The 12,871-nt window shown below is 42.8% G+C and overlaps 1 protein-coding gene across 4 annotated transcripts in view; it reads right to left on the minus strand.

Annotated features, from left to right (window-relative positions):
• Positions 1-780: 780 nt before the first annotated feature.
• CDH13 (cadherin 13) overlaps positions 781-12,871 on the minus strand; it is a 964,648-nt gene continuing 952,557 nt past the window's right edge. For 2 of the 4 annotated variants that reach the window (XM_012806161.1, XM_003791299.2), the window contains exons 11-13: positions 11,293-11,526; positions 8,386-8,604; positions 781-2,308 (exon numbers count right to left, since the gene is read on the minus strand). In XM_012806161.1, the coding sequence (XP_012661615.1) occupies positions 2,301-2,308; positions 8,386-8,604; positions 11,293-11,526 (461 nt within the window). In that variant the 3' untranslated portion in view covers positions 781-2,300. Of the gene's footprint in view, positions 2,309-8,371; positions 8,605-11,292; positions 11,527-12,871 lie in introns of those variants that run through there. The other 2 variants (XM_003791298.2, XM_023514115.1) reach the window with 2 other exon arrangements.

Consider the following 12,871-nt stretch of genomic DNA (forward strand, 5'->3'; position numbering starts at 1 on the left):
TACTCTATTCCTATTTTTCTGAGTTCTAAGCTAAGCTAAGCTTCTGGTGTGATCTGCATAGGTACTGGCTAGAGAGGAAAGGAGGCGAGGTGCACTTGTCCCCTTCTGTGAATGGGTCACTCAGCTTCCCTGTTTGTCCCTGGAGATGGCCTAAGTGCATAAGGAGGGTGAGCTTTCTGACTGTTCGTTAGCACGAGTTGCCAACCACCTGGGGGTCGGAGGATGCTCCTTGGTGGGTTCAAGAGTGACCATTCTCTCCACGCCTTGCAGGAAGAGGGGAGTGAGATGCACCAGGGAGCACAGAGCTGTGTCCCGTGATGGCAGACGAGGAAATCTTGTGAAGTGTGAATGCGCAGCCTTGGATCTTCCCACCCCCAGATTGGGGATATGTGCTCGTGGAGAATGATTGTGCCACGTTTAAGGGGTGGTCTCTCCTGATTAGACAACAGGACTTGTTCCAGAGAAAAATCCCCGTGTCTTGGGACTGCAGACAGATGGTTGTGACCGAGTTTCACATGGTCATTAAGCTGAGGATGGTTCCTCTTGTCTTTGAGGTCAGTTATCTTCCTGGCAATCGTGACGTGCTCAAGTCAGATCATAAAGGGGCAGGAGGAACACAGGCCCTGGCTGGCAGCTGGCCTTTTGCCTTTATTGGCACATTCACCTACCAGACAGGTAACAGAGACCCCAAAGGGTCAGCCAGAAGTGTGAACTGGCACTGAGAGAAGACCCAGCATCGGGGACACGAGACACAACATAGAAATCAGAGAAAAGCTGGGGCCAGCAGTTTTAACCACCAATACCCATTTATTTTAATGGAAAAAAAAATCTCTGCATTCTATATGCTCCAAAAAGATTTACTATTGAAACAAATACAATATATGGAACTCTATCTGCATAATTTCACTATAACAAAGACAACATATGACTTCTAATTCCTACGGAAGGCTAACAGAGATTGCATAAGAAAGCGTGTGTGTCTGCGCGCACGCGCGAGTGGGGTTAAAACCTTTAGTAAGCAGTTGCATTAAAATATGCTAAGACACTTACCTTACCCTAGTTTGTGGCGAGCTCTAATAAAAAGCCACAGGCTGTCACTAGTTTTATTCGATAGAAAAATTTGGTGTGAGCTTTGATGATTCATTTACAGTGTATCAACAAGAAGATCACCTTGGTACGAGCACTAACTTTCGTCTTACCGCTACATGCTCACAGAATAAAAATCAGTTAACTTTTCATACATAATGAACATCTTTTATTTTCAGGTTTGCAAACAACGGTAGTCGATTCACACAAAAGGGTACTTTTAAAACTACCTGTATTTACTCTATTGTAATGCATGTGTCTATGAAACAAACGGAGTGTGTGTCCATAAATGTTTGTCTGTACATGTGGGTATATATGTGTATACAAGATGGTACCTGTAGACCTGTTCATATGCAAGTGTGACCTCCATGATGACCTTTGCTGAGGAGGGAGAGATTCTCTACCATGATCCGTGGCCCCACTGATGAGAATCGCTGGGATTGGAGCTTCAGGATACATACAAATGCAGATGGATGCCCAGGGAAGAATATTGCAGCCCTTTCCTGGGCATTTAATGGTGACATTTCCTGCTCTGCTCCACCCCGCTGTGGCTCACGATCATGGCATGTTACGGCAGTGGAGACTGGTTATGATCCTCATCCTACATAAGGAGGAAGGACTTTCTTTGTTCTCCCTCTCTGCAGCCCTGCCTGGTTGTTCAGACTGAATGGGATGGTGGAGGAGCAGCTTCAGATCAAAAGCGACAGCTCTGTGGTCTGTGCTGAGGCCCCGTGGCACATCCATCTCCTCCTTGTTTAACCTTGTGAGGAATAATGCCATATCCAGCCCAGGCGTCCCCTGTACAGTTTCTCTATAAATACCATGTATGTACATACAGATACTCATACATATACAAATACCGACCCACAGACAATGCCGAGTGCCTGGAGCACTGGCTCGCAACCTGTCAACACATCGGAGAGAGTAGCCACTCCTCCTGCTCTCGGAAGGTCGAGTTATAGGTCATGATCTTTAAACATTCAGGGGAAATTCAGAGGATTCCATTAATTAAACGCAGAAGGAAGATTCTGTCAAAATGATGAAATACAGACTAAGTGAAATCGCAAAGAAAACAAAAATCTGGAAACAATTGAGGCCTAGTTGTGAAGTTCGATAGCTGTAAACTGCAATCTTCAGATTTGGATAGATTTTTTTTTCTCTTTTTTCCTGTTGCTATGGAAACTTGGGAGTCAAGCTTCAGATGTCAGGAGTTCTCACAGACCTGAATGGAGAAGGTTCAGAGTTAAGTCAGGAATATCACAACTCGGTTCAAAATATTTTAGCTAAAAGCCAGGTACGTGATTGATAAGGTATAATAAACACACTTATAAACACTGCACGACCTTGGGAAATTTGTTTTTCTGAAGCATGACATCTGAAGACGGAAGGAATAATTCTGCTGGTTTATGTCTTAAAAAGCCCGACATCTCTGAAAATGCTAATGGTGGCTTCAGACACCAGACATCTCCCAGACCGACAGCTCCTGTTTCTGCTGCTACCACTGAGCCTTACAACTTGCACCCTAGCTCAGAGCCTGAATCTGTTGTAAACAAGCGGGCTTTGCAGCTCAGAAATTGCCAACTTTCCTGTGTCTTTTTTTTTTTTTGTCTTAAAGCAAGATACCTAATGGTGGTTCTTCAAACAGGGAATCTTAGTTTCCCATTGATGCTGTAACCAATGGCTGCTTATGATAAAACAAATATATTCTCTTATATTCCTGGAGATCAGAAGCCTGAAATGAGTGCAATGGGGTTAAAATCGTTGGCAGGTTGCGTTCCTTTTGGAGGCTCCAGGAAAGACCCTGTGTCCTTGTCTTTTCCAGCTTTGAGAGGCCACCTGCATCCCTTGGCTTACAGCCCCCTCCATCTTCAAAGCCAGACTTGCAGCCTCTTCTCTCTCCAACTACACCTCCCTCTGCTCCCATCATCACATGGTCCGCTCCTGGCTCCTCTGTGGGCTTCTTATAAGGATTTTGTGATTATTTCAGGCTCACCTGACTGACCTAGGATCCCTTCTGAATCATCTCAAGATCCTTAATCAATTCATTAAAGTTTCTTACAGTTTCTGTGAACATGTTCACAGATTCCACGGATTAGAATGAAGACATCTCTGGGGCATTACTTAGTGAGTCATGAAAGTGGCACCAAGGAAATAAGGCTGTGGGCCATGAGCACGTCAATCAGGGCAAAGTTCACAGAAGGGGACACTGGCGTGAGGTGTATTCAAGAGCTGTCACCCCAGTTCCTGCTGAGGGACGTCCAGGTCAGAGAGCCTGTCAGTATTGTCAGGCTCAACCCAGCATTGTCAGTGGAAAGCTCTGTCTTATTTTTTTTTTTTTCTTAATTAAATCATAGCTGTGTACATTAATGCAATCATGGGGTACAATGTGCTGGTTTTATATACAATTTGATGAAGGTCTGTCTTTAGGGTGCCTAGATTCAGTTTCAGAATCGAGCATGTTTTTGCCTGCATTAAGCATTTTTGTATCTATGCAATTCCAGAAGAGGAGTGCTGAAAACCAGCCCAGGACTGAGATTTCACCAAACTGAGTAAATTATCGTGTCTACAGCTACAGTCGCCAAGGCCCTTCTTCCCTCTGGGGCTCTGTCTGAGAGGGTCTAGCGCCATCAAGAGGAGGGAGGAGTCAGGCTGCAACGCTGTGCCCTTGCTCATCAGACCTGTTGCTGGGCCTACCTGCCAAGACCTGCCTCCCTCCCAAAGCGCCTTTTACTCCAAACTCCAGAGGTTATGAGGCAGTCCTTTCATTTCTACGATGACTGGGTCTCATTTACAGCCAAGTTGCAAGACAGATGTAAAATATGGACTGTTTTTAAAGAAGTCTACGAGGAAGAACATTCTTTAAGTTGTTCTTTTAGGTTGTATAAATATTTCTTTTTTGTATTTTATTATTATTATTTTTTTCTGAGACAGAGTCTCACTATGTCACCCTCAGTAGAGTGCTGTGGCATCATAGCTCATAGCAACCTCAAACTCCTAGGCTCAAGCGATCCTCCTGCCTCTGTCTCTTGAGTAGCTGGGACTATAGGCACCCACAAAAATGCCAGGCTATTTTTTTTGTTTTTAGTAGAGACGAGGTCTCACTGTTGCTCAGGCTGGTCTTGAACTCCTGAGCTTAAGGAATCAACTTGCCTTGGCCTCCCACAGTGTTAGGATTATAGACATGATCCATTAAAACTGGCCTTTTTCTGGTAATTTAAATGGTCAAAGCCCATTAGTATTGTCAGGCTGGTGCAATGTCTCCACTTTCTGTGTCCTGTTTCAGTTAGAGCGGAGGTTTCCCAACCTCAGTGCTACCGACATCTGAGATGGGTCATTCTCTGTAGTGGGCTGTCCTGTCCAGGGTCAGTGATTTGCAGAGACCCCTCCCACCTGCTACATGCCTCCCAGGCATGATAATCAAGATGTGTTTAGATATTTCCAACTGTCTCCTAGTAGGCACATCAGTTAAAAATAGGGGAAAAAAAGATTTAGTTGCATAAAATCCACTAAATTAGACTTCAGTCCCTTGTTTTCAAATTAGAGTCTTAAATTCCTGTTTTAAGTCAGACTATAATTCTACCTCCTAGGGCTACTGAGATGATTACATGAGGTAATCTATATAATTTATGTAAAGTGCTTAGCTGGCACAGGCATAGAAAGCCCTCGAGGGTCAACTGTCATTGTCCCCAAGTTGTAGCCTTTAAAGGACCACAGCTCCTTTGCAAATCACAGCTCAGGGCCATCTGTATGGAGAGGACAGCCTCTTCTGCCCAGCATAAGTGCTTTTTCAGGGTCTTCTCTGCTTACAGTACATTTCACAATCAACAGGAACAAAATATTGATATACCCTAGGAAATTCTAGAAAAGGCAAACCTATTATTACAGAAATCAGATCATTGAGGGCCTGTATTCAGGGCATGGGCCAACAGCAAAGGAGACCATAACCTGATTATGTTGTGGCTACACGATTGTGTACAGTTAACAAAAGGCATCAAACCATACACTTAAAATGGGTAGATTGTATTGCATGCAAATAATACCTTAATTAAAAAACTGGAATTAAAGAAAAGTTTAGTAGCTGTCTTCTGCTCATCTTGGTCACCTCTTCAAACTTCTTTCTTGTGACCAAGGTTGTCTCCCGCCCCCAACATAGAGATATTTAATTTTGGAACTTGTTAAACAGATGAGTTGCCTGATCTGTTTTTGCTATAATGGATTATTTGAGCCTAATGCAATGGTCAAAGAAAGGCGCCTTCCTGGGACTCGCTCTACCATACAGAGCTGTGCTGGGGAGATGTCAGACAAAGCAAGAGAACAAGGCCATTTGCTCTGCCGGGAGTGGTGAGGGTGCCAAGGGAGGAATTCTGCATCCCCTCAGTACCGTCAACACAGAATTTATACAACAATTGGCAATAAAAATAATTTCATTTACATTTTTTATTACTTTCGATATCATTAGTTTTATTTCCTTTATTTTCAGATGTCAGGGAAGGAAAAGCAGATCTTTCAGCTCCATTCTCAGCTGCAATAAAGCCACTGATAGTACCATAATAAATCAAAATGTTTTTATTATCTGTTTCCATAAAGGAGGCAGTCTGATGGCAAATGCTGACCTCTCTGATTACTTGCCTGGGGACCTATCTCAGCATCAGTTTTCTCATCTATAAAGTGGGATAAAATCACCAACATGATGAAAAATATAGAAAAAAGCCACAGACCATCAGGGTATTTGGTTAATGCAAGTGTTCTTGGATATAAATATTATTTGAGGGAAGGAGAAAGATCCATTTTGTCCTTACTGCGTTGTGAGATGTGAACTGCTACACAGAGGTCTTATAAACATTGCCTTAAAGCAGGTACCAGCAAACTTTTTCTGTAAAGGGCCAGAGAGTCAGTATTTTCACCTTTCAAGGCCATATGGTCGCTGTTGTAGCTACTCAACTCTGCCACCATGGCAGAAAACCACCATAAGCAATATGTAATGTGCACATGGCTGTGTTCCAATAAAACTTTATTTACAAAAACAGACGGTAGACCAGATGGCCTGTGTACTTAGTTTGCTGATCCTGCTCTAAGGCAACATAAAGCAGATTCTACCAGCTTACCTCCTGGCTCCCCAAATTCTTTCAAGAGCTATGGCTGAGTTGGGAAGAGCTATCCTACCCTTGCAGTTAAAATCTAATCTCAGTGCCTTTAGAAGTCCCCCCTCTACCTCTCCTTGCTAAAGGTTTTAGGCTCATCTTTGGGCAGCCTCTTGTCAATATCACATTAACAGTGGAACCTTGGCCTGGACACTTTGACGTCTTCTGAGTGGGGCAGTACCCATGTTTATAATTCTTACCAGCTCCAAACCAGCTTCTCACATGTCTTATTATGAACGGCCCTTAGGAAGACATCTTGGACCATGAATATAATTAAGACATCATTATATTTGGCAGGCCTCTCTTTTAAATGAACAATATTAAATAATCTTAAGTTTTTTATACAGGTCTGGACTAAGGACTCTTTGGAAGTTAAGTAGGTCAGTACGTGTTTTTATGGTGCAGAACACCAGAGGTGTTAACTAAGTACCTTTCCTGCTACAAAGGGAGAGGCTGAGCTCCATTTTGAGAATAATTTTGAGTTGACCTGTAGGTACCCTTACCTGCAGTGGGGGTCTGTGTGGTGCCAGACAGGACATCTCTCTTTAGGTGAGAACACAAACACATTTGATATCTCAGATATAGCGTATGTGCCTCTTTTATCCATGACAGTTAACCATGAGGCAAGTCTTTTGGGGATATCGGGCAATTCGGCCTCAGATTGACTTGATCCAAGAGCTTGGTTGAGAGAGATGAGAAATGGGCAGCCCTTGGGACCTGCACATTATTGGTATCTGTGGCTCAGCGTTCTCCAAAGTGAGGAGCACAAGAAAAGTCCCTTGTAGGTAAGAAGAAAATATGCCATGTCTATTTATATTTTCTTGTAATGGAAGACAATGAAGGTTTACTAATATTTTATAGATTGGTATTTCCAGAAGTGTACATTATTATAAAATATTGCATAAAAATACACAAACACTGGGCCTTGTGATAGAAGCCACAGTTACTTGAGATGTTGATGTCATAGGTTGGATAGATCTGGGAATCTATTTTATTTTACTTTTTTAATTTTTTTGAGACAGAGTCTTCTTTGTCACCCTCGGTAGAGCTGTGGTGTCACAGCTCACAACAACCTCAAACTCTTGGGCTTAAGTGATTCTCTTACCTCAGCCTCCCAAGTAGCTGGGACTACAGGTGCTTGCCACAACGTCTAGCTATTTTTTGGTTGCAGTTTGGCTGGGGCCAGGTTTGAACCTGGCACCCTCGATATATGGGGCCTGTGCCCTACTCACTAAGCCACAGGCGCCCCCCCCTCCCAGGGCTCCTCCTTCTTAATCCCACTCACAGGACTCCTGTCCTACTTAGACCTTTAGACACAGTGAATATCCAGTGTTGGAACATGTGATTTCCTGTTGATTCACCTGCCATTGTCACCAGGATGTAAAATCCTCTGTTCTTTTCTGTCAGTCTCCCAACTTCCTAAGTCACAGTTACACAGATACCTTTTCAAAATGTAAATACCAAGGCCCCAAAAGGCTTTTGGATGGCAATAGCTATATATGAATAATTGCTAGAGTTAAAATTGGACTAGTATTTCGTAAATAAGAAATCTTTGACATGTATTTATTCATTTTACACTCACATCTATATTACTTGGCATAATAATTCACTTGTTTAAAATAACGTTTCATCATATTATAGTCATTACTACCAGTCAGTGAGAAAAAAAATGGTGAATTATACATTTATCACTTTCCTGACAGCCCAGTCTCTGTCTATGAATTCTCACGGCTTTTCTTAGAAAGGCCTAGTAGCTACTTTAACCTTGCAGATTATTCTAGTTTATTCTAGATTATTCCCTACAATGTAGGAGAGAACTAGGCCCCTGGTAGACCGTTAACTAATCCAGGCACACTTTTCTTAGCTCAGTTGAGTGGCACCTGCAGGGAGTTTTGCTTATCACCTGGTTTGCAGAGTGGCAATGAGTGCCTTTGCACAATTGCTCAGACTGGCTGGCAGGAGATTGCTAAGATGCCTTTAAACATTAGTCGGAGCATTCTTACACGTGACATTTTCTATCACACAGACACAAACTAAAGATGAACGGTTCCTCGGGGATACATTTTCTTGGAAAGATATATGGGGAAAGACCAGCTCTGTGAACCCGGAGAAGTTATATTTTCCTACTTGTGCACGCGCTGGAGTTAGGCCAACTTACAAGCCAGACTGAAGAGGCAGAGGAGCAAGAGTGAGAGGACACTGGCATGGAGGGCCCCCGCGGCATTGCAGTCCACTTTGGAATTCTTGCAGGAGCACACCTGTACCCTGAGATCTGTGATGTTTGTCATGGGTGGTTTCCCTGAATCTGTTACCATGATGGGCAGGTTGTAGTTTGCTTTGTTCAGATTTTGAAGCAGGCTTACCAGGGCGTGCGTATCTGTAAAGACAAGAAGGACCTTGGTGAGACGGGATCAGTCTTTCCCCAAGAAAGGAGTAAGGTTCGGGTGACTCAAATCACATGAAATAGGTATCACTTTTTTTTTTTTTTTTTTTGAGACAGAGCCTCAAGCTGTCCCCCTGGGTAGAGTGCCGTGGCATTACAGCTCACAGCAACCTCCAACTCCTGGGCTCAAGCGAGTCTCCTGCCTCCGCCTCCCAAGTAGCTGGGACCACAGGCACCCGCCACAACGCCCGGCTATTTTTTGGTTGCAGCCGTCATTGTTGTTTGGCGGGTCCAGGCTGGGGATTCGAACCCGCCACCTTAGGTGTACGTGGCTGGCGCCTTAGCCGGTTGAGCTATAGGCGCCGAGCCAGGTATCACATTTTAATGTATAATCATGGGAATGTTAGAATTTAAGCTCATTAACATCAGGTATGAACATAAATTCGGCTCCTCAATGGCATCTGCCACGTTCCGAGTGCCTGGGACCCACACGTGGCTGGTGGCTCCCGTGTTGGGCATGAAGAGATAGAATGTTTCCTTTATCACACAGTCCCGTGGCTCAGTGCTATTATCATTAATTTCAAGGGGATCTACTGTTGTGAAGATGATTACCAAGAATTCCTCTCTGCAAACTTATTATACTTATAAAACCATCTTGACAAAGACTGCATGCAGCGGCTAGAAAGCTAAGGTGAAATGTACTGCTCTAAATGTGGCAGGACCCCTATGTGTTGTCATGGAGGTGGTTCTGTAGCTTCTGTGTTTATCAATCCTCACTCCACAGCCTGAGATTTGGGTGGGAACTCAGTGTGGGGCCTGGATCTTTAAGCTTCTCCTTCACTCCCCTAATCCCATGCTTGATGGAAACATCTGCCATGGTCTAGGCTACCAGGTGACAGTAAGCAGTGTCCACCTCTGCTAGCTTATTCTTTGGTCTCTATGACCAAGGATTTTTATTTTTATTTTTTTACATTACCCCTTTCTGGGCATCAACAATGCTTAAGTATTTAGAAAAAAGATTGGGACAACAAAAAGATGTTGAGAAGACATTTATTTGTTAAATAAAATCAGGAGGGAAATGAAATCACGAGTTCCATGACACAGAAATTGAAAGAGATGAAGCGTGATGATTGCCAGAAGGTGACAGCACCAGAAAGGACCCATGTGACGATCACCCCAGGAAAGGGCAGATTAACTCAAGGACACTTTCTCATCTCCCTCACATAGAGGAGAAACTCTCGAATGAGAAAGTTCCAGTTGGAAAGAACTCGTAATGACTATTCAAATAAGCTACATCCATAAAAACTCGCAAATAGAACACTAACCCCCAGAACAAGAGAAAGCCTGTTTTAATTAAAAAATAATCAGGGTAACAGAATTCATTCTTTAAAAAGCAATAAAACAGACAAACAGGCAAATAGAATCAATAACCAGAGAAAGGCAATAATAAAATAAGATATGAGATAGGGCTGTAACAATAGATACGAGATTTTTAAATAAAAAACTTTATGCACAATGGTGCAGTACATTTCAAAAGCTAATGAAATGAGTAATTCCCTGTCTTCCTCAAAAATTCTACTTTTGATGTAAGAAGTAGGAATCTTGACCGGGTCAAAAACAGGGTATTGAAGACAGGGTCTATGTCTGATTGTGAGTTCTTGTTTTGCTTTTTTTTTTTTTTTTTTGACTTTACTGGAAGACATCATGAACTTAGAAGTTCCTTCACATTTGAGGAGGGAAGCAGGTGAGACAGAGTGGATGTAGGGATATTTCATAATTCAACACTTTGGTGTTTCAGTCTTAATAAGGCAGATGGCAGATCTTGGGTCATGTTTTGAATTCCACCTGCTCATGTGGCAAGACTGGTAGAAAGAGACGTTTCTTGCAAGTTATAAAGGAAAGAGAAGACACATGGAGGAAGAGGATAAAAGCCAAGGATTTGAAAGAAAAGCCAAGGTCATTGTTAGAGTACTGGTTGGAGGAAGTCTGCAGCATGAAACGGAAGATTAGCAGCCAAACTTTATAACATTTCTCATCCCAGTGCCTCTCTTTTCTTAGTCTCTTTTGAAGGCAGGCACAGTGCAGCATGAAAACTCTCTCCCACGTGCAGTAAAAGTTACAGCAGATCTGGTTCTCTGTCTCTGGGACAGGAGAGACAGCAGAGGCAGGAGATGTGAGGGGAGAAGCAGAGACCCCTCTCTTTTGAAAGCCTAAGACTGGGTAGGTTGGCCAAATTCTGGGCAAGCCAGTGGTGAAGAAAGAATCTGTGGAGTTAAATTAAAAAAAAAAAAAAAGAAGAAGAGGAATAGGATGAGTGAAGTATCACAGTCTCGTGACTGGGTAACCTGGGATGGCAGAAATGCAGAGATGCTACGTTAGTCATCTGATCTACAGATGTGGATACAGCCGGGTACACAGAGCAGGTGTACGGTCCAGAAAGTATCAGGGCGGGAGCAGAAGAGGGAACTTCCATGTTTGCTTTTATAAGAAACTGAAGTTTAATATCTCTATAAATTCTATGTGTTTGCTGGTGGGAAAATGATCAGTACTTATAAGGTATAAATAACTTAAACCAAAGGGAAACACAAGAGAGAGTAGAAGAGAAAAGGCATTTTTTTTTGGGTGGGGGAAACTAAGTTCAAAGCCAGAAGAATCGGGGCAGAATGTTTTAACCAGACTTACTGTTGATCTTGGAGATCTTCCAGACTTTATCAGGAACGGTTTGTTTATGGATTTCAAATTTAAAAGGATCTGTGTTTGGGTGAAGATCCTTGTCTGATGCTCCCAGAATGACCACACTGAGGTTCTTGGCATCATCACAGACTTCGGCTACCGTGGGGTAAATGAAGGGGGCATTGTCGTTCACGTCTTCCAGAGTTATCAGCAAAGTTCCAGTGCCCGTTGCAGGAGGGTTGCCTATGGGAAAAAGGGAAGCTGTTAGCATGCACCGGGGGTATGAGTGAGCAATTTACCACAGTGCTTTTTGCAATGCAGTACATCTTACATTATGCATCATTAACAGTTGTAAACAGGACTGACGATAAGTAGTCCTAACAATAATAGATTACATTTTGGTGTAAGGCTTAGAGGTTTACAAACCCTTTTATCGTACACACAGAAGGCTTAATTCTTTACCTTTGGAATGCTAAGCTGTGGACACAAAAGTCATACTAACACACTGAATGTCACTCAAAGATGGAGATAACAATATGAATTTTCCTTGCTTAGCAAATAGGAACTTTTCTACCTGACCAGGTATTCACAGAGGTTGGTGGTATAGGGAGGGTGGAGTTTCCATGAGAGAAGACCGTGAAGAGCTCTACCCTGAGTAGGTAGTTGACTGGAGAGCAGAAGGTCTAATCCAGGGGATTTTCTTCTGGGGTGAAAAGGGGTCTCAAGTGCAAGTGGCTGCTGGTGCCTCTGCCAGGGGCTGGGAAGGCTGACTCAGTGGATTTAGGAAGGTGGGTTAGTTAGGAGAAATGAGGTCACTGGCTGGACACTGGGTCAGGAAAACCAATTGTCATGCGCTCTTTGGGCCTTACACTTAAAGCTTTACTTTGTTTTAATATTTCAGTTAATTCTTGAAACGTTTTTCATTTTAGGAAACATTATTTTAAATTGTCTTTACAATCCCCTATCTCATAATGTCTTTCACTTAAAGAAAGCTTTAAGGTTAGTGAGACTCAGTTTGACTTTAAGTTTTCTCTGCATTTATTTTTAATGCTTGGCGCATCAGAGGTCTGCTCTCAGGACAAACCGTTCATTAGTGGTTTCTAATTTTCTGAGAGAAAAGTTGGAGCCATGTTTGTAGGTCACAAATTTTAAGTGGGCAAATTTGCCTTATTCCAAAAAGCATTTGATGTACCTCTAGAATTAAGAGTCCTATAATTTAATTTAGTCCTACTGTACTAACCTAATAGATGGGTCCATTTTATTTTTCTTATCCTTATTGGTACCTAAGCAGTTTTCCGAGTTTAATTTTATCTTGTACTGTATTTATTTTTTGAAAGGCATATTAAGTTTGAAGTTATTGGATCGTGCAGGAGTTAGAAAGGATGAGTGTGGGCTGATGTCAAGTGCGAGGTGAGCCTAGCAGGGAAATAAGGTGTTTGCGTGTCCAGAGACCAGACAACTGATTGGCCCGCTCTGCCCAGTGGGCGTGGTCACTGCCCTTTAATTTGCATACACCCCTTTCCCGCCTGCTTCTCATGGGTGGTAGAATTAGTAGATTCTAGATGATGCTGTTTTTTCTTTTTCTTTT

This window comes from Otolemur garnettii, unplaced genomic scaffold (genome assembly GCF_000181295.1).
Source record: "Otolemur garnettii isolate 467f Iridium unplaced genomic scaffold, OtoGar3 scaffold00047, whole genome shotgun sequence".
Lineage (NCBI taxonomy): Eukaryota > Metazoa > Chordata > Mammalia > Primates > Galagidae > Otolemur > Otolemur garnettii.